Genomic DNA, 25,277 nt, shown 5'->3' with positions numbered 1-25,277 from the left:
ACCAGGTGTGGTGGTGTATACCTTTAATCCCAGAACTCAGGAGGCAGAGGCAGGCAAATCTCTGATATACAGAAAAACCCTGTCTAAAACAACAACAACAACAACAACAACAACATAATAATAATAATAATAAATAATGATAAGGTGGAAACTGAGGCAAAACACATCACACATCCACATACATATATACATTTATATACACATACACATACATATACATACACTGCACATATACTACACACCAAGACCTTTGAAACCTGAAACCTGGTGTGGGGTTCTGGCTCTATCCCTTGATTATTGGGTAAATCTGTGTGGGTCCTCTCATCTCTCTGGAACCATTTCCTTGTCTGCAAATTGGGGAAAATTGTGTCCCCCACACGGGGCTGATACATCAACTTGAAATAAGCCTGGGTCCGCTGTTAGGCATGTGTGCATGCTCAGTAGTGAGAGGGGCCTGGGAACTGGAGGTCGCCGTTCTTTGCATGCCTGACACGGGCCACAAATCAAGGGTGGTTGTGAGGCTCTGAGAAAATTCCACGATGGTGCTCAACTTTCCTCTTCTTGCTAAAAGGGGACACGTGGCCACAGGAACTGTGTGTGTGTGTGTGTGTGTGTGTGTGTGTGTGTGTGTGTGTGTGTGGCTTCTTCCCGTTCTCCCGCTTGTTCTCTCTGACCTCCATGGATAACTGCTCCCCTCTTGCCACTCCGCTAGCGTAAGGTGACACGGTGGATGGCCCTTGTTTGCACTTCGTTTCTCCAGTTTTCAAAGTGTCAGGAAAACACGCAGATGCGGTAATTTCCAAAGGCTTCTAGAGGCCGCTAAGCACAGAGCTGTGCGCCAGCATGGGGTGTAAACAGACTCCCGGGAGGCATTGGCTCTGGCCTTCTGGAAAAGCATAAACAGAGCCCAGCAGCCAATTTTATCATTAACCGGCAATGGATCTCCAATTAGGATGCCGCTGCTGGGAGAAAATGGCCAGCTCTCCCCGCTTCCTCCAGGCCCCGACACCCTCACACTTTGCCACACTTGAGTGTGTTTGGAGGTGGAACTGTTGGTAGCTCCACATGGAGCTCAGGGACAGGGGGAGGCACAGCCAGGGTCCTGGGATGAGGTACAGGACGGACAAGGGGTGTAAAAGGGACATGGAGTTCTTCATGCAGAAATGATTGAAATTCCAAGATGACGGGGCTGGATGTAAGGTTCCTTTAGTGCTCATCTAGCCCACACAGGGCCCTGGGTTTGCTCCTCAGCACCACAGAAAACAGGATGTGGTAGTGTATGCCTGTAACCCCATCATTCTTGCTACACTGGGTAGTGTGTTTGAATCCATCCTGGGCTACATGAAAGCTTATCTCAAAAAAATAAAAAAATAAAAAATGCCAGAATGGCATCAGCAGAACATGAAGCCAGGAATGGAAACTTCCTGTGTACACTCTTGTTGTAGAATATTATTTTAAGGTGTGCTACATTTGTTCGTGCTCTGAAACATTGTTTAACGATGTAAAGGTGTGTTGCTTTTGTTTATGCTGTATTTGTTTAACTCTGTGAAACTGTGGGGTTTTTTTCCCCCTGTTTAAAACACCTAATGGGCTAATAAAAAGTTGAACAGCCAATAGTGAGGCAGGAGAAAGGGTAGGCGGGGCTGGCAGGCAGAGAGAATAAAGAGGAGAAATCTGGGCGAAGGAGGAGCAAGGGAACAAGGAGAAGAGCATGCTAGGGGTCAGTCACCCAGTCACGCAGCCAGCCATGGCGATGGAGTGACAGTAAGACACACAGAAGTAAGAGAAGGAAAAAGCCCAGAGGCAAAAAGCAGATGGGGTGATTTAAGTTAAGAAAAACTGGCAAGAAACAAGCCAGGTAAGGCTGGGCATTTATAATTGAGAACAAGCCTCTGTGTGTGATTTATTTGGGAGCTGGGTGGCGGGCCCCCGAAAGAGTAAAGAGTAATAAGACTAAAAAAACCACAGCCAACAAACTCTTTTCCCGGTGTAGTTGTACGGTCATGCATACACAGAAGCTGACCTTGGATCCTGGGTCACACCTCTGGATCACATTGGAATATAAGGATATTCAATGTGTGGAGCTCAGATGGGGTGGGGAGCAGCAGCTCCAGAGACCCCACAGGCAATGAGAGTAAAGTCAACACAGAGACAAAAACCTACTACAGCAGTCCATTTTGATGGCAGTTTGTCAAGAAGTGTCATTATCTCGCCACTCTGAGCAATTCTGCTTCCAGAAGTCTCTCCTGTGGTTACCTCTGCACAAAGGAGCAGAGCATCATCCTGGCATCCTGGCAAATGCAAATGACAGCGTCACGGGGTGGCTGGTTCCCTCCCCAGATGGGGATCTGTGAAATAAACTGCCCTGTGAAGGAAGGGCAGGGACTCTTCTTGGTAGCCGCCAGCCTTTTAGCAGAGGTATCAATGGCATTCCTGTGTGGTCAGTGAGGAAACTGAGCCCTAGGGCTCCCTGAGAAGTGAAACTGGGTCACCCTGTGTGAAGAATAGGGCATCTGGTCCAGGTTAAAGGCACCTGAGGAGAAATTCCCTGCATCTTCCCATCAGGGTCCGCAGGGGTGATGTGTAACAAGGTCACAGGTAAGAGTCCCTGCTTTACTTCTGCAGGAATCCTTGCATTGACTGCAAGCTGGTTAGTGATGAGAAAGAAGTCTACGGGTGTTTTCGTCTAAAACTCATGATCCTCCTGCTTCAGCCTTCCAAAGACTGTCTGTCTTGATAGGTGTGTCACCACCTCAGAAAGATTTTGAGAGGCAACCAGCACCAGCTGTGAGGGTCCTGAGCTTGTCAACGCTACAACTCACCTGCATTCACACTGTGAGGGTCAGCAGGGTCGCATGTGTTCTCAGAGCTGTGCAGCCATCATAGAGCATGTTGTCACCCCACTAGAAACCCTGCCGTCCTCCGCAGTCACTCGCAATGGTGTCAGGTGTGGCTGTGCTGTCCCAGCTACCGTGTAATGTCCACTTGAAACCATCAGAGCTTCTGAGCACCTGACATTGACATTGTCTTTTCTGGGCTGCCTTTTGGTAGGTGGTCTCTACCACAAGATGGCCAGGGCTTACCCAAGGGAAGTGTGCTGCCTCTGTAGCAGGGTGGCCTGCACTTTGAGGAGGAGACAGACTTCGCACTGATGTCAGGGAATGCAAGATGAGCTGGAGTCGTGTAAATGCCATACCTTCATGTGGAAGGAAGGGGGTCAAGGGTGGGATGCAGAAGGCTTGAAAGACAAACTACACAGTCCAGGTCATGAGAGTCTGGAACTGGGACCCTGACCCCATCTATCATGGCTGCAGAGGTCAGTCTCCTGAGTGATTCTAGATTTTATCAAGTTGACAGTCAAAACTGACCATCACCCAGAACAAGGACTGTCGGCCCTGCTAAGGGGATACCCTGGCCCTTTAGCTGTCCTTGGCATCGGCAGCATTGCTTGTGACCAAGGATTTTGAAAAGGCCAAGGATCCTGGTCTGTTTGCTGGGAGCCAGTGTCTGATATCTGGAGAGACACTAACTTCAGGGCAGCAGGAACCGAGCCTGGCCTGACACCCCCTTTTCACTTGTACAGCCCTGGCCCCTCTACAGGACCCACGCATCTGCAACAGCGTCCTCTGAAGTCACGCCCTGCAGACTACTCCCACTCCCGGCTGTCCTGGGCAGAGAGCTTGTCCATGGATGGCTTCTGGTTGGAGGTGGAACGGATCCAGCAGAAGGGCGACGTGAAGGAGGAGGACAGGGTTGGAAGCGGAAGCCAGCTCCTAGAAGGTGAGGGACCCTAACTGGGCCTGCGAGGTGGATGTTAAGGCCTTATTCCAGGGGACGGATATGCCAGGGCCCACACACGGTTGAGAGCCTGGAGGATTTCTTTGCCTGGACTGTTGCAGCGGTCTCTCCGTTGGTTTCCCTGCTCTATGCGTTCTATGCCACTGTTAAAAGGATCCTCTGATAAGGCCGATCAGTTTGTCATCCATTTGATGTAATAACTCAGGAAAGATCTATCGAGTGTCTCTTGTCTGCTACGTAGTGGATTTTTTTGTTTTATTTTGTTTTAGTTTTTCCGAGACAGGCTTTCTCTGTGTATCCCTGGCTGTTCTAGAATTCGCTCTATAGACCAAGTTGGCCTCAAACTCAGAAATCTGCCTGCCTCTGCTTCCCAAATGCTGAGATTAAAGGCATGCGCCACCACACCCGACTGCCAGGCAGTTTAGACACTGGGATACAATGGAGAACACCAAACAGTCTGGGAGGACCTGAAATTCTGGCAGATTCTAAGCACTCTGCCCAGTACTTACCCCCTAGCCCCTTAGGATACCAGCAGCCATGTGTCCCTGTAACCACATCATAGGCCTCTAAACACAGTAGCATAGAGGAGCACCAACCCATTGCTAACATGTTTCACAGTTCTGGGGGTGGCAAGGCTCAGCTGGGAGGTTTGCTTAGTCTGTCCTTCAGTGAAAAGCCCAAGATCATTTGGGTCAGAGTCATCTCAAAGGGCTCTTACCCCTGTGTCTGGCGGTGTGTGTGACCTCCCATATCTGTGACCTGAGTCCAGACACCTCCATGTGGCCCAGGCCTCCTCACAACACGGCACCTGGGTGTGAAGAGTAAGAGCCTGGGAAAGAGCCAGGGACGCTGTCCCTGGCCAGCCTTGGGAGACAGCCACCGTTATTTTTCACTTCCTGTTAACCAATGTGCACCCAGATGCCAGGGGAGGGGACTCAGAGGCCACCTCTCGGTGGGGTGACACTTCCCATAGCCCACAAGCCTTTCCAGAACTGGCCTGGGACCTATCTCTGCCTCATCGTCTAGTCTGTCACTCCACCGCGCTCTCCTCTCTCCAGGCCTCCTTTCTGCTTCTGACCATGAAAGCACACCCCTGCCTTTGTCCTCACTGCCTCCTCCCTCCAGAATATTCTTTGTCCAGGTGCTGGGCTCAGAAGTGTTTCCTAACTTCTATACCACAGCACTCTGATAACCCTTAGACTTTGGCCCGATGTTATTCATTTCTGTAGCAACCATGCCTTGGCATATCAGAACATTTGCTCACATATCACCATCCTCCACTTTCCATGGGGCCAGGGCATCACCAAGGCTCCCCACTTCCGCCTGTGTGCTGGTATCTGGGTGAACTGGGCATGTTTCCATTCCCCGTCTTCCCTCGTTTGGCAAGTGCGGGAGTGATGAGGGCGTGACGAGGCTGCCCACATGGAAAGTCTGATCTGGCCTGTGCTTCAGCTTCGCTGGCCTTGGTTCATCAAATAGGCCACCTGGGACCGATGGACTGGTGTAGGGGCTCCGTAAATGCAAATCCCTGGTAAGGTCAGAAGTGGAGCCCGGAGACAGGCTTTCTTGCTTTATACCACAGCCAGCAAATACATCAAAACCAAACAAAGGGCTGGAGTCAGAGTGCCAAAGGCTTGAAGACTTTTCAGACAACAGAATAAAGACAGGGCTGGTGTAGGTTCAGGACAGAAGGAGTCAAGAGCATGTGTAATTCATTATATCGTTAGACTTCAGCGCAAGAACGACGGCTTTTGTTGTGATGTTTCCACACACGTCGCTCGTTCTACTTTGCTCATACTCATGCCTCCCACTGCCCTCTCCCGTCCCTTCTCCCGACGGTCCTTTCTATGGTGCCTTCTGCACATGGCAGGTGGTGGCGAGTACTCCACCAACGGTGGGGATATTGTCCTTTACGTGGCTTTAAGGTGGTCCCTACTGTTTGTTGTTCTTATTAGCAGTTACACCTGGGAGAGTGGAGTCTAGAAACGAGACCAACTAAAGTCTCATGCAATAGCCAACTTTATTCAGAGCATCAGTTTGTACTCTGAGGGTTAAGAAGAGTCACCCGAGGAAAGTGGACAGCCACAGGACGGCCACAGGTGGCAAAAACATGCCCTTCCATAAACAGATAATAACAGCCCGTTGTAACGAATAATCCGAAGTAAACTCACTCCTGTCCGCTACACCTGGGAGGGGCACGAAAGCATAGTCCAAGAACAAGTCCACGTTGGGAAGAAACTAAGGTCACGGGGCTCTTGTTTTCCTGGAGTTTTCTCACAAGGACTCAGAATTCCCACAATTCTATTCTTAGACCGTGTTCTGACATCTACAAGCAGCCGCAAGGCTCTGTTGGGTCCCCCTGCCTTGGAATTTTCCTCTCATCTCTTTCTTCCGGATGCCGAGCAAAGCCTAGAGGTGCTTCCTCTGACGCTCTGTGCTTTCCTTCCATTCTCCAAAGCTCCCTACCCCCATGTGCCTGCTTGTCACCCGAGGCTGACCTGCCAACTACAACAGCGTGGTCCTTTCTCTCTCTTTCTCTTTTCTCTCCCTCCTCTGGGCAACTGCTGCCCTAAAATTTTTTCTTTTAAGCTTAAAAAAAACAATAAAAGGTAAAAGTGTGGTATGACAGAAAAGTTATAGTTTTAAAGGATTTATTTATTTTTATTATATGTGTGTGGGCGCTTTACGCGTATCTGGATAACACGTGCATGCACTACCTACCGAGGCCAGAAGAGGGTGTTAGCTGCTCAGGAATTGGAGTTGCAGACTGTTAGCTGTTCTGAGAGTACTGAGATCAGAATTGGGGCCCTGTGGAAGAGCATCCAGTGCTCTTAGCCACTGAGTCATCTCCCCCAGCCCTTGTTTAGTTATTTTTGAAACCATCATCTCCTTCCTGACTACCTTATTCAATTCATGATGTACAGTCACGCATGCCCCACCTGCCCGCTCGCAGGTCTGCACAACTTCTTTGGTGAGCACTTGGCGGTTTCCCCCACGACAAGGCCAGTGCCTCCCCAGGGTGGTCTGGGTAACTGGGGACAGTGGTCTAGGCAGCATCCCAGCCCCTGACCTGAGTCCTGGAGCAGAGTTCTCACAGGTGGGACCGGAAGCTATAGTCTCAGCATGGTTTTGTTATAGGCTGCTGGCACAGAACCCACCTCACTACTTCAACGTACAGAGGTCTTGAACAGAGGCTTCATGCTGTGCGTGGCTGGACCTGTATGATCCTGTGGTTGGTGTCTTTGTCAGAACTGGGAGTGGAAGTGATTTTGTGGCTATATTGCAGAACCAGAGTGTATGGGGCCCTCCCTAGCTTGCTGTTTCTAAGTGTTCATTGGATGCTAGCCACTGTAAGCGCACCTAGCGCCCACCTGGGGAGAATCAGGTTGATGATAATGGGCCTCAATACGAACACCACAGAAGCTCCTCGTATCGGCGTGATCATATATGATTCTATGTGAGGCTTACGTTAGTTAGCATGGCTAACCACATATGGAATTCTGTGTTTTTATCTGATGTCCCTCCCTCTGTTGGCCAAAGGGGACACTGAATCCCAGTGGCTACGGGACACAGGTCTGTCTGGCCTTGTTGGTGGCCTGGGCTCAGATGGCGATCACCAGGGACTCCTGTCTACACTGACACAGACCCAGGTGGCTGCTGTGTGCCGCCAGCTAGACACCTATGCCCGCTCAGCCCGAAGACGACACAAGCCACCCATCAGAGATGTCAGGGATATCTTTGGGGTCTTCACCGCAAGGGTGAGTAGGGGCCATTGGGCACTGTCTTTGGGGGCTTCTGCGATGTTGTTTCAACTCTCATGTGCCTCTTTGCCTGCCACTGTGTCCCCAGGCTGTGTGGGATTGTTTGTATGCTGCACGTGACAGAGTATATGTGCTTTTTGCCACCATGTCCTTGGACGCATCTGAAAGTTTCTGGCTAAGTCATTACTGATGCAAACATAGTGCTTTTTGTTGTCATTTGCATGTTCTGCTGGCACTGAAGCCTGACATACTGTGGGCATCTTCTTTCTGGGATCCATAGGAAGGGTGCAACCCTGTGGTTAAAATGATAGGCATCAAAAGCAGCCCCCATTTCCCTCCCGATCCATTCAGCTGCTGTGGGATCTTGGCCAAGTAACCTAGCCTCTCTGAGCTTCAGTCGCTCTACCTGTGAGTGGGTCTTACCTCCCAGGGTCTGTGTATCGCCTCCCACGGGACTAACTGATGCTGTCTACACTTTGTATAGGAAGTGGTTTCAGAGAATGGGGCCTTGGGAATGAAATGGACCCAGATCAATCCTGTGGATTCTGCATCTCCTGTAGGTAAGCGGCCTTCGTTCTTCAGGGCCCTCTGCACCTTCTCCTGGTTCCTCTCCCTCCCTGCACAAGGGCAGTAGGAAGAAATACCAACAGGACAAGTTGGGTCCTTAAATGAACTACTGTCATCAAGCCCATGGGCCTCAGTCCAGAAAATCTGGGGCTAGGTGATCACTTCTGTGGTGCTCAGATAAGAAACCACTTCCTGGGCAATGATCCCAGCTAGAACACCACTTCCTGGACAGCATGCCTGAGTCCATAGCCTAAGAACTTGCTTCCTAGTCAGACCAGTCTCTCTGCTTTTGATTTAAAGGGTCCACAGATCTCAGGGGACCACAGGAACCAGCTGAAACAGAAGAAGTCTTCAGCATGGACTCTGCCTACTCTGAACAAGCTGCTGTGCTTCTACAGAGGGCCAGGTCATCTCTGGGAGGCACCTATGCCTGGGACAAGGGATCGCTGCCGGTGAGGATGCTGCCCCAAGGTCCTTGGGCACTTCTCCATCCTTCAGCTCCTCGCACTTGCCAGGCTGCTGGGCACCCATCAGGGGAGTCGTTGAAGACTCCCCCTGCAGCCCTTAGCTGGGTGTTGCTTGCTGGGTGTCAGGGACCAGGAGCAGGCACCTGGGGGCTCTCTCGGTGCCTCAGTTGAGGATCCTCATTGCTTTTGTCTTTAGGGGCGTCACCCCTTATCCAAGCAGCTGATCACCACCTCCTAATAGTTTTTCTAGTTATTTTGTTTGTTTTTAGAGACAGGGTCTCAGCATTGTAGCTCTGACTGTCCTGGAACTCACCATGTAGACCAGACTGACCGCTAACTCAGAGATAAGCCTGTTTCTGCCTCCCAAGAGCTGGGATTAAAGGTGTATACCACAACACCCAGCTTTTCTAATTACTTCAAAAATATAATCTTGGAGCCTGTTAGGTAAGAGAAACCCAACTTTTTTTTGGTTTTAGTGTTTTACTTCCTCAAATGTTGAATATCTCAGCATATTAGGATCAGTCATTTATAATTAAGTATTTAAGATTGAAAGTTAGGGCCAGTGAAACGGTTGAGTGGAAAGAGGTGCTTGCTGCTGAGCCTAACAACCTGATTTCAGCGTCTGGGTCCCACATGGTAGAAGGACAGAGCCGACTACTTCAAGTTGTCCTCTGGCTACCACATGTATGCTGTGGCACATGTATACACACACACACACACACACACACACAGGAACTATACAGCCAATGGTTGACCTGAACTCTCTATGTAGACAAGGCTGGCCTCAAACTAGAGTTTTGAATGCCTCTGCCTCCTGAGTGTTTAAATTAAAGGGTAAATCAGCGTGTGAATCTCTGAAGTAGGAGCTCAAGGCCTATGGGCTATATTTTACCCATAATTATAAAATGCAGCCACGGTTATAGACATTGCCTCCATAAAATGAAAAGTGGTTGCCAGGTGTGGTGGTGTACACCTTGAATTCCAGCACTCAGGAGGCAGAGGCAGGTGGATCTCTGTGAGTTAAAAGCCAGCCTGGCCTACAAAGTGAGATCCTGTCCTAGTAAATAGATAGATGATAGGTATATGGGAGATAGATAGGTAGATAGATAGATAGATAGATAGATAGATAGATAGATAGATAGATAGATAGATAGATAGATAGATGAAAAACACCTGACTCAGCTTCTGGCTTCCACATGCAGGGGCATACATGTGTGCCCCACATGCCTGCTATATTCATACACACATGCATGCATACCACAGATGCACACATGCAAAACAAATACAACACGGGATGCTTCCATTTCCTTTGGTGCCCTAAGGGCACTCTGGAAGGTGATCTGATCAAGCCTGTCAGGAAATGCCGGAAGACTATTGCTGGCCACCTCTGACTACACAAGGCTAAAAGCTGCCCGCAGAACCCCAAATTAGCCTCTAGGTGGTGCAGCTGAGCAGCCTTTATTTTTTCTTTTTTCAGTTACTACTCCACCATTGTTCACAGGGAGAAAGAGGAGCTATGACTGTCTATACACCAAGTTTTGGGACAGAAGTAGAAGCATAGATAAAATGAGCAAAATGCAAGAATAGAAACATGCTAAGAGGTCCGTGGTGGTTCCTCTCTTCCAGGCCCTCTTGGATTGCAGCTGGCAAAACCATCTTCATTATGGTGGCATTGCTAGTTTTGAGCTTGTTACAGTGTTGCCTTTAGGCTCTCAGGGGCACTTACAAAAGCCTCCTGAGGTGGGTCGTGTGTACAGTTTCAGGCAAAGAACTGGATACAGAACATCACCATCTGGCAAGAGACAGAGCTCAGACTTGAGTCCAGTGTGGACCCTGACAGGGGTCTTACCTGCTCTGGGCTCCTCCCACCCAAATGCCGCTGACGTCATCTTACCACCTCCTGACAGGCTGTCTTTCCTCCCTTCCCCAGAGGTTCCGAATCCCCAAAGGCAGACTGGGTGTGACCAGGATAGGAGACTTGTCTTCAAGGGACATGAAGAAGATCCCTCCCTTGGCCCTGATAGAGCTCACAGCCCTCTATGACGTCCTAGGCCTGGACCTGAAGAGAAGCAAAGCTGGGAAGTGGAAAGGCTCAGGTCAGCATGTGTGCCAGACGCCCGCCCGCCCCTCTAAGCTTGCACCTCTACACCCCTCCTCCACCCACCCTCGGCTCTGTGAACTTGAACTGTCTGTCCTGCTGCCAGGAAACACTCAGCATGGTTCTGATTTCTGTGGATTTTTTTCTACAAGTGGAAACAGTTCCTAGCCAGTGGCACGGTGCAACTGTAACCCAGTTCTAGGGAGGCTGAGGCAGGAGGATCATGGGTTTGTGACCAACTTAGGCTACATAGCAAGATTCTGTCTGAAGAAACAAACAAAACACAATTCATGCTCATTTTACTCTGTTCCTATTTAAGTAAATACAGTAAAATATAATGCAAATATAAGCAGTGTTTGGTTTCAGTGCTCTCTCTCTGTCTCTCTCTCACCCTTGTATGCATATCCCCCCTAATATGATGATTGTGGCCATTTTTCACTTTCCCAGTTCTACATCCTGCACCTTTTCTATAGCAATGCTTCATAATGAACAGCCCCCCCCCCATAAATCTATGACTTAATCATTCTTATCTCTCTCTCACATGGGTGAGCTGGTGCTTGCTTGGTTCATCCAGCTCAGGTGTGGCTGCACTGGGGCTGTTTCTAGCTCTCTTTCTCCTCACTGGACCACCTGGCCATCCAGAGCAGCTTCTCCTGGCAAGAGCAGAAACACGGGCCAGCGCTCCCGCCTAACCAGCGCCTCCGTGTGCATTGTTCAGGTTTCCGTGTTATCAGTCTTGACTCTTCACACAGGCAGGGCCCACACAGGGGGTGGGGTGCACTCTGCGTTCCCAGTGGGGACAAAATACAGGTTCATGCAGCAGAGAGGGTGTTCAGAAGGCATGCCGAATTTGGAACAATAGTTCCACTTACCACAGCTATTAAACTTTCTCTGGAAACATGGTTTTCAGGACTATGAGACAGTTCAGGAAGGAAAGGCTCTTGCCGCCAAGCCTGAAGAGCTGAGTTTGATCCCTGGGGCCCACATGGTAGAAGAAGAGAACCAACTCTCAAATGCTGTCCTCAAGTGATATGCATGCACCCCCCCACACACACACACAAAGAAAAGAAAATATAATTTTTTTAAAAAAGCATCTTAACAGTTTTAAGTTAATTTTTCTAGCTATTGTACAAAATTATCAATTTTATTATGACATTTTGATATTAGTGTATCATTGTACCTTGCTCAAATCCACCCATTGCCTTTGCCTAGTCCTCACCTCTGCTGGTCCTTTTCCATCTGTCCTCCAGAGAGTCCCCCTCTGCTTACATCACACACACACACACACACACACACACACACACACACACACACACGGATTCCACACATACGATATGAGAGAAGATTCCACACATGAGAGAAAGTCATATTTTGTGTTTCTCTCCCCAGTCAGCCTCTTTTGTCCCCCTCAAACAACTTTTAGATCCCCTTCCTCCCCCACAAGACTTCTACTGTCGTGTGTGTGTGTGTGTGTGTGAGTGTGAGTGTGTGCAGGTGCGCGCACATGTGTTTAGATTCTATTCATGAGAAAAGCACAGGTCACTTATCCTTTTGAGTCTGGCTTATTTCACTTAACAGGATGATCTCTGTTGATTTTCCTGAACATAGCATTTCATTCTTCTCTCTGAATAAAATGCCATCATATGCAGGTATCAGTTTCTTCATCTATCCAGGCTTGATGGTCATCTAAGCTGGTTCTGTATCTTGGCTGTTGTGAGTTGTGTAGCAGTAACAATGGGTGTGGAAGTGCCTGTGTTGTGTTGCACTGGCTAGCTTCCTGTGGGTGTCTTATCAAGGTCCTATCAGTTAGTAAGGCTTGTTTTTGTTTTATTTGTATAGAGTATTTGCCTGTATGTGTGTCTGTGTACTGTGTATGCAGTACCCTGCAGAGGCCAGGAGAGGGCATCAGAGTCTCTGGAACTAGAGTTGTTAGCAGTCACGTGAGTGCTGGGAACCTTACTTGGGTCCTCTGGAAGAGCAACAAGTTCTCCTCACTGCAGAGTCCCCAGTTCTGTAGGGTTTTTTCTGATAAGTCACTACAGGTTTTCCACAGTGGCTGCACCAGCTGGTACTCATACCAGCAGTGTATTGTACACAGGTCCATGTCCCCCGATATCCTTGCCAGCATTGGTTACCGTTGATTAGGTTTGATGACACCCGCTCTGAATGGATAATATGGAGTCTCAGTGCAGTTTTGATTTGCATTTCTCTGATGACTAAGGATGTTGAACTTCCTCCCAAATATTTATTATTTTTTGTTTTTAATTTTCAGAACTGTCTATTCAATTTGTTCCCCTGTTATTGACTGAACAATATGAATTTTTCAAATTCAATATTTGGAGCTCTTTATATATCCTAGATATTGATCCCCTGGTGTATATATGGTTTGGCCATAGTTTTCTCTTGCTTTGTAGACTACCTGGTAATTGTTCCCTTTGCCAGTAAGAGATTCTTTTTTTTAATTTCTTTAATCCCATCTGTCAATTCTTGGGGTTGTGTTTTTGTTCTTGGGATGCTTCCCACAAAGTCTTTGCTTGTGTCATTATCTTGAAGTATTTTTCCCTAACCACTTCAGAGTTTCCGGTCTTACATTAAGGTCTGTGATACATTCTTTTTTAATGGGACACTTCACGAATATGCGTGTCATCCTTGCTAATCTCTGTATTGTTCCAGTTTTTGGTGTATGTGCTGCTGAAGCGAGCACAGGTCTTTGGTACATTTTGAGTTTATTTGGGGGAATAACGGTTCTAGTTTTGTTCTTTTAGATGTGAAGATCCAGCTTCTCTGACACTATTTGTTAAAGAGGCTTCTTTTCTCTCTCTCTCTCTCTCTCTCTCTCTCTCTCTCTCTCTCTCTCTCTCTTTTTGATTTTTTCGAGACAGGGTTTCTCCGTAGCTTTTGGTTCCTGTCCTGGAACTAGCTCAACCAGGCTGGCCTAGAACTCCCAGAGACCCGCCTGCCTCTGCCTCCCGAGTGCTGGGATTAAAGGCGTGCGCCACCACTGCCTGGCTGGAGGCTTCTTTTCTCAACCTTGTCAAAAGTCAGGTGGCCATGGCCATGTGGCTTTATTCCTGGGTCCTGCGTTCTATTCCACAGACCTGTGTCTGCTTTTCTGTCTGACTTTTTGCCATTACGGCTCTGTAGTGTGGTTTAGATCAGGCATTGTGAGGCTTCCAGTGTTACTCTTTCTGCTTAGGATTCTGACTGGCCATTCAGAGTCTTGTGTGCCTCCATATGAATCTTAGGATTGCTTTTCCAGTGCTGTGGAGACTGTCACTGGAGTGTTTGTTGACAATCTGTAATATACCTGTTTTTACGATCCTCATTCTGGCACTCCACAGACGTGAGGGGCCTTTCTGTCCTCTAGTGTCTTCCTCACTTTCTTTCTTCAGTGATTTAAAGAAAACCATAGTTTTTAGCCATTATCTATTTTCCTTCTCATGGCCATACCATAATATATTTACCCATTTCCCTATTCGAGGATATGCATTATGTTCATGTTTTCCCTCTTACAAACACAGCCACAGTTGTCATATCTAACAGTTTGAATACATCTTAATTTAAAATAATATTTTGAGGCAGCATCTCACAAAGTGTAGCCCAGGCTGGCTTCTAGCTTTCTGTCTTCCTGCCTCAGCCCACAGAGTACTAGGATTACAGGCATACGCTATTGTTCATACTAAGTTCTGGGCAGGCACTACCCTTTAGTAGTGTATATGTTCGTCTCAACTCTCTCTGTCAGCATTGTGCATTGTTTTGTGTGGGCCCCTCAAAGGCGAGGGACGGCAGATTAGAAAGGTAGAAGGAGGGGCCTTCAAGCAGTGGGGAGAAGAGCAGTGGAAGAAAGAATGGAACAGAAGACAGTGGAGGGCTTGTCTGGGAACAACCTGAGCCAGGGTGACCGAGATCCCTCTGCCCTGGACTGTTGGTTTACACTAGAGCAGCAGGACATTTTTCTCTTAGTTCGTCTTTACCTGGGGGACAGGGCTGCACTGTGGCATGCCTGATGTCACCAGTGCTGAGGTCGGATACTTCAGTTCCACCTTTCCTAGAACTTGGTTCTTTGGAGGAACAAGTCTGATTCTAGTGGCCCCACCAGGCCTTGGGTTGTTGGGAATCCCTGCAGACCTTGAGATGCACCTTCTCCTCTTCTGGCCTCCTGCAGACTCGGGCCTTTTTGGCGTGCCCCTTCACAGCCTGCTGGAAGCTGACCACAGAGTCCTCCCCAGCGCCCAGGTCCCCCTGCTCCTGCAAGCTGTAAGTTACCCCCAGCTTGGGCTTACTTAGCCCTCCTTGAAGGGCTGGCTCTGGGGAACATTTGGGAGATGCCTACCACAAGGGGAAGAACCTGGGCTTTAGAGAAGGGGACCTGGGTTCAAATTCTGATGCTGGAAACTACTGACTCAGAGACTTGGGGGCAATTCTGAACTTCTAGATCCTTTCTTTCAATGTCTGTGAGCTGGGGTTCTAACACAAATCTTCTTTTGTTAAGGACTGAGGGAGAACATGCCCCTGAAGCTCTTAGCGCAGTGTGGTCAGGAAGTTCAGAAGTGCTGAGGATTTGGTTTGGGGGTAGCATGTACAGGACCCTGGCTTCATCTTGTTATTTGAAGGAGTCCTTCTAGAATTCTCCCTTTCCCAGTTTTCACGAGAGATAGACACACCCTGCTCTACCCGTGTACCAGCGGTGGCTGACTTGAGTGATGGTCTCTTCCTTTGGTAGTTGCTGTCCTGTTTGGAAAAAAGAGGGCTGGACACAGAAGGCATCCTCAGAGTTCCTGGATCCCAGGCCAGAGTCAAGGTAATGGCTGATTTCTTCCATCTCTGAAGGCTGCCTTTCCTCTCCAAGCCCTGTGTTGTGTTGGGCTGGGTGAGAATTTGGGTCTTGGCTGATCTGTGAGCTGCTTTTGGAGTGGTTATGGGATTCCAGGAGACAGGTAGGGGGCCCAGTAGAGCCATGGGCTCTGGGGTCATGCTGCCAACACCTGTGGAACGGAGCCCTGCATTCAATAGCTTGACTCAAAATGGCATCCGATACTCATAGTAACCATGTTGGGAAGGTGCCATGGTTCTCCCCACCTTGAAATCAGACACTGAAGCACAGACAGGGTGAGCAGCTTACATGGGAGCTGTGGACAACTTCTTGGTGGCCTTTCTTTCTCTAGGGATTGGAGCAAAAGCTAGAGCGAGGCTTCTATGCTGGCCTCGTGAGCTGGGACAAGGTTCATCCCAATGATGCATCCGACCTGCTCAAGAGGTTCCTCCGGAAGCTGCCTGCACCTCTGCTTACAGCCGAGTACCTCCCAGCTTTTGCAGCAGTGCCCAGTGCGTGTGGAAGTCCCGTGCATGTGGAGGGGAGGGTTGTGGCAGTCCCGTGCATGTGGGGGGGATGGTTGTGGCAGTCCTGTGATGTGTGTGTGTGTGGGGGGGTGGGTTGTGGCAGTCCTGTGATATGAAGGGCACCGTGGGAGGTTGGGAGTCCCTGGCCTTGGTGCTTGGGAGAAAGTGGAAAAAGGCAGTGGCGGGCAGATTGGTCCACCTGTACAGACGTGTCTGTCTCCTGGGGTCTCAAGCTGCTGGGGCAGGAAGTGTGTTTTCATGTATGTGAGCATGTCCATGTATGCACAGGCACCTGTGAGGTGGATAATGGTTTGTGTGTCTGTCAGGTGTGTCTCTTGTACACATTTGCATAGGGTGACAGGAGAAGATGAAGAGGCTGGGGTTTTGGGAACTGGATCTGTTAGCAGTCCTGACGTGGACAGGGGCTAGCTGACTTTAGTTCTTTTCTTAAATGTTTATTACATCTTAAAAGTTTTGTTGTTTGGGGGGGCACATGACATGGTACACATGTGGAGGTCAGAGGACAAGGGGGGCATGTGACATGGTGCACATGTGGAGGTCAGAGGACATGGTTCTGACATCCATGGGCTGGAGCTTATCAGGTTTATGTAACTGTGGACACCTGTGTGTGTTGGTCATTCTGCCTATGCACACACAGGTCAGACCCTCCTGTTCCACACACACATAAATTCCTCATTGGACTTCTTTATGATTCTCCCTGTACAAACCCAGGAAAACCTGACAAGATTGATATTCTCTCTCTCTCTCTCTCTCTCTTTCTCTCTCTCTCCCTCTCTCTCCCTCTCCTTCTCCCTCTCTCCCCCCACCCCATCTCTCCTTCCAGGTGGAATTGATTGTTGAGATGATTAGTTAATAAAGGGCTCTCCACACAAGCACAGAGACTTGAGTTCATGTTCCCAGATAGAGCCATATGCCTCTGCAATCCTAGCACAGGCAAATCAGAGGCAAGAGAACCTAGCCAGCTAGCCAGCCTAGCCAGTCAGCGAGTTTCAGGTTCAGTAAGTGATCCAAAAAGTAGGGTAGAGAACAATTGAGTAAGATCCTTATTTGGTGACCACCTCTGGCTTACACACACGTGTGCGTGCACACACACACACACTCACACTCATGCACACATACACACACATACACACACACACGTTTAGGCTGTTTGAACTCCACCATCCGCAGCAGCAGGGCAGTGAGTGTCTCCTTGCCTTTGTGTCTCACAGCCTCCTTTCAAACATGCATCAAGCCAACCATCCCCAACACACTGGCAAAAGGACTTGACTCCTTCCCAGGCCCTGATCCACCTTCTCCTAGGCCCCCCTCTGTTGGTAAAATGCCCACAGAGGGTGCTCCTCCTCTTCATCTTGTCTCTTTGTCCTCCAAGCCTGCTGCCCTCTGATTAGAAGAGGTTTCCCCACACACCACTGCCACCTGCCCAAGTTCAAATTTCAGGAGCCCCCCTGAAATGACACGAGATGCATTTCTATAACTTTCACCCCTATTCCTCCTAGAGACTCTGACCTCAGGTGCGGGCCAGCTTCCTTTCCAACCCTCATCTTGCAAAGGTTATTACAAAACCTTCCATCCTGGACAGTGAGCTACGCATGGCATGTCCCCTCCCGGCGATGACTTTCTGGCCCTTGGCATTCTTGACCCTGGGCCATAGCTCAACTCAGTGTCTCTCCGTCTGGGCATGTATACAGATACACATGTGCATGTATGAGTGCACATGCCTTGAGCATGTGTGCCTGCTTCTCACTAGTGAAGTGTGGTGAGTGTCTTGACCAGCACTGGCTGGGCTTCTGTCTGAGCATGCTAACCAGGAAGTAGTGGCAAGCTGTGGAAAAGGACCCGCTGGGCTTCCCAGCATTGAATTTCTCCTAGGAAGAGTCTGGAGGAATAAAGGAGCCTCTCCATCTCTCCCTTCCTCTTCTGCAGACATCCCTGACCTGAAGCAGCGCCTGCAGGCCCTCCACCTGCTAGTCCTCCTTCTGCCTGAACCCAACCGCAACACCTTGAAGGTAAAAGTGGTTTTGGTGCCCTGCCTCAGCCCTCAGCCTCAGTGCTGGCTCTGAAGGTGCCTACCCTGTTCATGACTCGGTCACCCAGCCACGCCGTCCACCCATCCCTCTCTCCTTTCATCTTTACTATGTGACCCTTGGCACATTTTCTAAGCCAGATTCTTCCTCTGCAAAATGGACCCAACAGTAAAACTTCCTGTGTGGTCTCTCTGCTGACTTACCCTCAGCGAACTGGCAAACCCGCGTGAGCGGTTAGCTGCTGGGCCGGGAGGACAAGGTGTCGATGGGGGCCAGTTGTGAACTACCCCTTGGTGAAGAAGCACTGTGAGGGTTGGAAGCCCAGGGCTGTGCTGGAATTCGAGGCAGGTTCTGTGCCCTTCCCTAGGCGCTCCTGGAATTCCTCAGGAAGGTGGCAGCCCAGGAACAGCACAACAAGATGACCTTGTGGAATGTTTCCACAGTGATGGCCCCCAACCTCTTCCTGCCCCGGGGACGACCGCCCAAGCTCCCCAAGGGTGAGAAGCAGCTGGCACAGGGCGCAGCTGAAGTGATGTGCATGATGGTGCAGTACCAGGATCTGCTTTGGACAGTGAGTGACAGCCATGACAGCAAGTCAGGGGCGGGCTGTCCACGGTTTCCACCCACCTGGTCTCGCTGGTGTAGCTACCTACCTGCGGCTGTCTGTCACGGGCGCCATGTTTCATGCTGCCAGATTGGGCTCCTCTTAGGATCCTGAAGTCTTTCCTAGCTTCCCACGGCACCGTGGCTGAGCTGACCTGCAGGAACTCCCCCAGGCCCACTGGTTGGGGTTCTCAGAGCAGGAGGCCAGTCCAGGTGTGTTTCAGGGGACATCTCTGCCTGAGGTGCCAATGAACAGCTCCCCACACACGCAGCTCTCTCCAGAAACCTCAGGGACCGCTCCATTCTGAATCTAAAATTCCAGGGTGCTCTGTGGGACTGAACATCTAGCAACCATCCCACTAATAGCCACTTTCGAGGAGTCCGTTTCCAAGCCCTGTGTGGGAGGAGCCGCGGTGGCCTGAATGGGGCCTTGCTTGGCCTCTTGCCCACAGCACCACAGACCCCAACCGACACATGATTCCTTTTGGCCAGGTTGCCTCTTTCTTGGTAGCCCAAGTGCGAAAACTGAATGACAGTAATGGCCGTCGCTCCCAACTCTGTGATGGGGGCCTCAAGACTTGGTTGCGGAGGACACATGTAGACAGGGACAAGACCGGGGACGGGCTTGAGGCGGTGAGTGCCCCCCACGTCAGGCGAACGGAGAAAAGGCACCTTGTTGGGGGAGGGCGTCCGGGTTTCCCATCATCCCTGCCGCCAAGCTGCCTGGTATCATAGTCTGTGACCGCCAGAGGGCTCCCGAGCAACATCGCAGAGGTGGAGGAGCCGGTGGAGTACCAGAGAGCTGAGGCCTTAGGGTTGGGAAGCTGGCCTGGTGGGGGTTCTCCAGGAAGCCACATATTTGGCCTTAACTTTAGAAGGCACTTTGCGTGTCTGGGTCGGAGGTCCGAAAGTGGACGGGGTCGTTTTGTGGGACAGGGCTGTGGAAGAAAAAAAGAGTTTCTGGAGGACACAGCAGCATAGAGTCCACAACACAGTCCCTTGGGAAAGGTGTGTGTGTGTGTGTGTGTGTGTGTGTGTGTGTGTGTGTGTGTGTAAGAGGCGGGGGAGCAGGCATGAGCCTGGGGGCATGTGTGCACATCTGTAGATAGCTTGCATGTGCTCCTGTGTGCATGTATTTCCACACCTGGATGTATGTGTGGGTTTGTGTATGCATGTGGTGTGCATGTGAATACTGGCCCAAGCACACATGTGTATGAATTCCAGGGATGAAAGAGCTTTCTGTTCTTCATCTCCATCATCTCTTCCTCCAGACTCCCAAAGTGGCAAAGGTCCAGGTGACCTGGCCTAGCACGGATCTTCTGCAGGTGCCTCTGAACTCTAGCACCAGAGTGACCCACATCCTGAAGCTGTTCACAGAGCGCCTCAACCCTGGGTCACAGCCTGAAGACAGCAGGGAAGACTCAGGCAGCATTCTATCAGAGTAAGGGCCACCTCCATGAGGCACCAGGTCTCCCTTCTCTCCTGCAAGGTACCAGGAGGGCTCAATCCCTTCCAGCTGCAGGTCATGAGGAGTTACATGTGTTCTTGACTGCCCCTGGTCTTCCTCTTTCTGGGTGGTCACAATGAATTCTCCAACCTTTATAGAGTTTCTTCAAATAATAATGAAGAGTGTCCCCATTCATTATTGGTTTTAATATATATGCTTAATAAATGGCTGGTATAGGTCAGACATCATATGGAATGCTAAAATGGTAGTGAAAGGACTCACCAGAGGGGCTGGAGAAACATCTCAGTGGTTAAGAACACTGACTGCTGTTTCAGAGGACCCGAGTTCAGTTCCCAGCCTCCCGGGTCAGGCAGCTCGCAGCCACCTGTAACTCCAGCTACAGAATATATGATGACTCTGGTATCCATAGACACTCATACACAGGTGCATGTATACCCCCCATACTCATAATTAAAACTGATTATAAAAAAAATCCAAAGAGGTCCTGGTTTTACAAGCTCATGATACATGGAAGAGACAGACATAAGTAGAATAGCCACTAACTGTCAAGTTAAAAACTGTTTTAGCTTTTCTAAGAGATACAGAGAGCAACAAGAAAATGCAATGGGTGCCTACTGTAGTCTGAGGACAAAACAAGGCTTCAAGGCAAAAGAAATTGCACGTGCAAAGGGTCCCAAGGCAGCAGGGAGCAGCACAGCTGACTGCATTGGTGAGACCGAGATGTGGGCGTCATTCCCAGACACGAGAAGTAGCCAGAGCCCTCGGGAGCTTTCTTCATGGGTTTGGCACAAAGACCCTCAGAGTGTCCATCCTTACCAAGTGTCTGATCCAATTCCTTCTACAGATAAGAAAATGAAGGTCCAGAGAGGGGGTAGGGCATGTCCAAAGCCACAGAGAGAGTCAGGGGCAGATCCTAAAGCTAAATTCAGGATACCCATAATTATTCGTGATAGCTATCACACAGAATCATACAATGCCCACATTCCACCTTGATGCAGAATCTGCCTCTCATGGCAGAGGCCTCTCTTCCCATGTGACACCCCAATCTCACCCCTCCGAAGCCCATTTCCGATGTCTAGCACGAAGGGACCTTGTGGCAGAGCGCCTGGGGCTGATCTTGGCCAAGGTCTATCTGGATGCCACCCTCTGCGACTGGATGCTGGTCTCCTCCAGTGCCTCCAGGTCTCTCAAAAGGGTCCTTAATTCCTTCCAACTGGGACCACAAATCCTTGAGGACACCCCTTCCCAGGCCTGGGGTGGTTTTGCCTTCTCCAGCAGAGCTCAGTAGATTTTTCTCTCTGTCTCACAGCACCACCAAGCCAGCCACCTTCCTTGTCTATGAAGTTGGAGGGAATATTGGTAAGTTCCCATGTAGGAAGTGAGCCCAAAGCCTGGGCTCCTGGGAGCTCCTTGACCTTGAAAGAGAAAGAGCCTTCCCTCCAGGTTTGTCTCCTGCAACTGGTAGGCACTGCTGTGAGGGCCAAGATGAGCATGGCTGACTTAGGAACTCTTCCTGCCCGGACAGCTCTACACAGGGCTGATTCCCAGATGGACGAATGACCCGTGTTTAGTATGAAAGTTGTCAGTGTTACCACGATGTGTCAAGGACACCCCCAGGGAAGGGAAATCTCAGCCCTGCACGTGAATGCCTTTAGGAATGCTGTAGGCCCACCAGCATCCAGCTCCTAGGGTCCTCGTTTTGTGAGAACCAGGGACAAGCAATGACCCTCAAACTTGAGTGGGGCATTAGAGTTACCTCCAGGGCCGGAATGACAAATGTCTGCGTCTTGAGAACTCATGTTTCTAATAAGCTCCTTCATGTGCTGAAGCTGCTGGTCCAAGGACCAGACTACCCTCAGAGAACCACTGGCCAGGAAGGGGAGACAAGACAAGGTCCAGGAGTTTATGGTGGCTGAAAGGACAGCCTTGTGTGGAAGGAGTGGAGGAGGCTCGGGCAGGCATTTCAGGAGCTTGTGGGATCCACCAGGGGGCGCTGGAACTCATGCTGAATGGCTGTATCAGCGGGAGGCTAAACCACAACCTCTGGTGTGGACGCCTGGGGAAGAGGGGTTAGAGTTCCCAGCAAAGCATCTTCCCCCATCAGAAATCACTTCAGAGAAAGGGATAACTCTGAACCACAGCAAGGCTCCCATAGCCAGAGGGTGGTACCTTGTCTGGTGAGAGGCTCTGGGCAAGACAGCAGCATCTTTCCAGTCACATTCTCAACCTCCCGGTTCCCTTCTTCCCACAGGTGAACATCGCCTGGACCCAGATGCCTACCTCTTAGATTTGTACCGTGCCAACCCCCACGGTGACTGGGTCATTAGACAGAGCCCCACCTAAGCCTCGAATCCTAAGAAACAGCCTGGAACACCCAACCTGGGAGCAGAGTTCTTCACGTGGAAAGATTGGGTCTTCCCAGAAAATACCTCTTCCATGCCAGACAGCACAGAGCTGGGTCTGCTCCCCCCATCCTCACCACACACACAGAGCCCCCGAGGATGCCACCTAGGGCACCTGCATCTCCACAGGTGTCTGTCCACAATTTCCAGAAACGGAGAACAAAACGGCAGCACCCCTCTGAAGAACAGGTGGGAGCTTCCGGAGAATGTTGCTTTAAAGGCAACCCTACAGTATGGAGTGGGAAATCACTGTGACCATGGAGGACCCTTTGTCTTCTCTGAGACCCCAACGATGCCCTGGACAGATAACAAACTTCACTTTGCCCTCTTGTATCTTAAATGCTGTTTTATGGAAACGTGTTGTTTTATAGCATATTTAAGTTGCTTCAACATTAAACTCATCACTAGCTCAATGCCACTTTTGCTTTGTTCTTCCTAGCCTGGCTCATGGTGGATGTTGTCTTTCTGGCAGCTGACTGGAGCTAGGAGATGAAACACCTTACTGTGCCTTTTTTCCCATGGGCCCTGGCTACACCTGAACCTGCCCCATCCAGCAGGACCCTGAGGAGCCCCAGAGCAGGGAGGGCTGCTGGAGGAAGGACAGCTGTTGACAGAGGTTTCTGTCCCACCTGGTCCTGCAGCTGTTCATTTCCAAAGAAACACACAGAGGCCCACATTAATTATAAACTGGTTGGCCTATTAGCTCAGGCTTTTTACAAATTCTTACATCTTAAATTAGCCCATAATTCTTGTCTGTGTTAGCCACGTGGCTTGGTATCTTTTATCAGTGAGGCATTTTCATCTTGCTTCCTCTAGGTCTGGATGAGGACTACAGACTGAGCCTTTCCTTTTTCCAGAATTCTCCTATTCTGGTTGCCCAGCCTATAGACAGCAATCTCTGCAGGGCAAGGTTGACTTTCTGGCACTCCCAATACTTGTCACTTAGGATCCCAGCTCTGTCCCTTCTTCTTCCTGCCCAAGTCTGCCTTCTCCTCAGTGGAAGTGAAGCCTCATCCATCCATTCATTCAGTAATGAGGGTGCTGAGCCTCTAATTTATATTAAGAGTTTTACAAACTCCACCTTCACGATACTCTAGTGTTCCCACTTCAGCTCTTCCCAGTTGAGACAGATTCAAGACCAAGGAGTGATCCTGGAGGCCTGGAGGGTGAGCACATGAGATGGAAGGGAAGACCACGATTAGAGGGTACGTTATCACACAAATTGCCAAAATAGGCAGACAGAGCTTAATTCTGCTGAGGGACTCCGAGAAACAATGGTAGAAACTGTCCATTTGGGTCACCCCATCCCAGAGGTAGAGAATTAGGTGTGTAGGAGCACAGGAGAAAGATTCACCACTTGGCTTGGCACTGATAACATCTGGGTCCTCCTATGGCATGCTAATGGTGGTGGTTGTGATGATAGTGGTGATAACAGGATGATGGTGAAGGTGGTGATGAGGGTGACCATGTGGAGATGGCGGTGGCCACAATAGGATGATGGTGATGATGGTGGTCATAATGATGGCGGTGGTCACAATAGGATGATGGTGATGATGACAATGGTGATCACAATAGGATGATGATGGTGGTAATGGTGGTGGTGATGGTGGCAATGAAAGTCATAATGATGGTGGTCATGGGGTGGCAATGATGGTGATGGTGGCAATGGTGGTGGTGCCATGTTGAATGCTATGACTGTAGAAAGACGGGGAATTTAAATATCTTTTTATGCAATTGGATGTTTTGCCTGCATGTATGTCTGTGCACCATTTGCATGCCTGGTGCCCACAGAGACCAGAAGGAGGTATCCAATCCCCTGGAACTAGAAACACAGATGGTTGTGAGCTGCCATGTGACTGCTGGGAATCAAACCCAGGTCCCCTAAAGAGCAACCAGCACTCTTAATCACTAAGCCATGTCTTCATCCCCAGATTAAAATATTGCATTGGCTTCATTCATGATTCTAGGAACAAGCAGGCTTCCAAACTAGAAGGGCCTTGAAGAGCTCAGGGATTGAATGTGGTCAGATATTACAGACAGGAAACTGAAATGGCATAGAAATAGATTAACTGCTTTCAGCTTGGCCTTTGCCTTCCCAAGTCAGCTGGCCATGGTCCCTGCTGGACACTAATCAGCTGGCCATGGTCCCTGCTGTGAGCACTCATCAGCTGGTCATGGTCCCTGCTGGGCACTCAGTGGCTGTGGTGGCCTGAGACTCAGCTGTTATGCACCATGCACTCCTAAGTTAGGCTCTCGTAGAGTGGTGCTGCAAATCACTGTGAAAAGATGTGTGTGGCAGAAAACACCTCTTCAGGGCTAAGTTATGTAATGGTGATACTGGTGGTGGTGGTAGGAATTGGTGACTAGGATGGCATTGATGATGGTGATACTGATGGCAATTGGTGATGATGATAGTGGTGATAGTGAAAATGTAACTGGTGGCGATGGTAGTGGCAGTGGTGGTGGTAGTGATTGGTGCTGATGGTGAGTTGTTGGTGGTAGTGATTGGTGCTGATGGTAAGATGGTGGTGGTAGTGATTGGTGCTGATGGTGAGTTGGTGGTGGTAGTGATTGGTGCTGATGGTAAGATGGTGGTGGTAGTGATTGGTGCTGATGGTGGCAGTAGTGATTGGTGATGATGGTAAGATAGTGGTGGTGGTGACTGATGACAATAATGGTGAGGATGATGGGTGGTGATGATGGTAAGATGGTGGCGGTAGTGACT

The 25,277-nt window shown here is 49.8% G+C and overlaps 1 protein-coding gene across 1 annotated transcript in view; it reads left to right on the top strand.

The window, feature by feature from the left end:
• The window catches only part of Arhgap40 (Rho GTPase activating protein 40), a 33,729-nt gene extending 11,236 nt beyond the window's left edge, over nt 1-22,493 (top strand). Inside the window, exons 2-15 of the mRNA XM_057781751.1 lie at nt 3,584-3,780; nt 7,339-7,556; nt 8,044-8,119; nt 8,427-8,578; nt 10,524-10,689; nt 14,857-14,948; nt 15,415-15,492; nt 15,857-16,016; nt 17,979-18,061; nt 18,447-18,650; nt 19,175-19,315; nt 19,954-20,123; nt 21,460-21,509; nt 22,402-22,493. Coding sequence (XP_057637734.1) covers nt 3,584-3,780; nt 7,339-7,556; nt 8,044-8,119; nt 8,427-8,578; nt 10,524-10,689; nt 14,857-14,948; nt 15,415-15,492; nt 15,857-16,016; nt 17,979-18,061; nt 18,447-18,650; nt 19,175-19,315; nt 19,954-20,123; nt 21,460-21,509; nt 22,402-22,493 — 1,879 coding nt within the window. The remainder of the gene's footprint in view (nt 1-3,583; nt 3,781-7,338; nt 7,557-8,043; nt 8,120-8,426; nt 8,579-10,523; nt 10,690-14,856; nt 14,949-15,414; nt 15,493-15,856; nt 16,017-17,978; nt 18,062-18,446; nt 18,651-19,174; nt 19,316-19,953; nt 20,124-21,459; nt 21,510-22,401) is intronic.
• The last annotated feature ends 2,784 nt before the right edge of the window (nt 22,494-25,277 follow it).

This window comes from Chionomys nivalis, chromosome 9 (assembly GCF_950005125.1).
Source record: "Chionomys nivalis chromosome 9, mChiNiv1.1, whole genome shotgun sequence".
Classification (NCBI taxonomy): Eukaryota; Metazoa; Chordata; class Mammalia; order Rodentia; family Cricetidae; genus Chionomys; species Chionomys nivalis.
The sequence above is the reverse complement of the archived record's forward strand: the minus strand, read 5'-3'. Positions and strand labels throughout refer to the sequence as shown.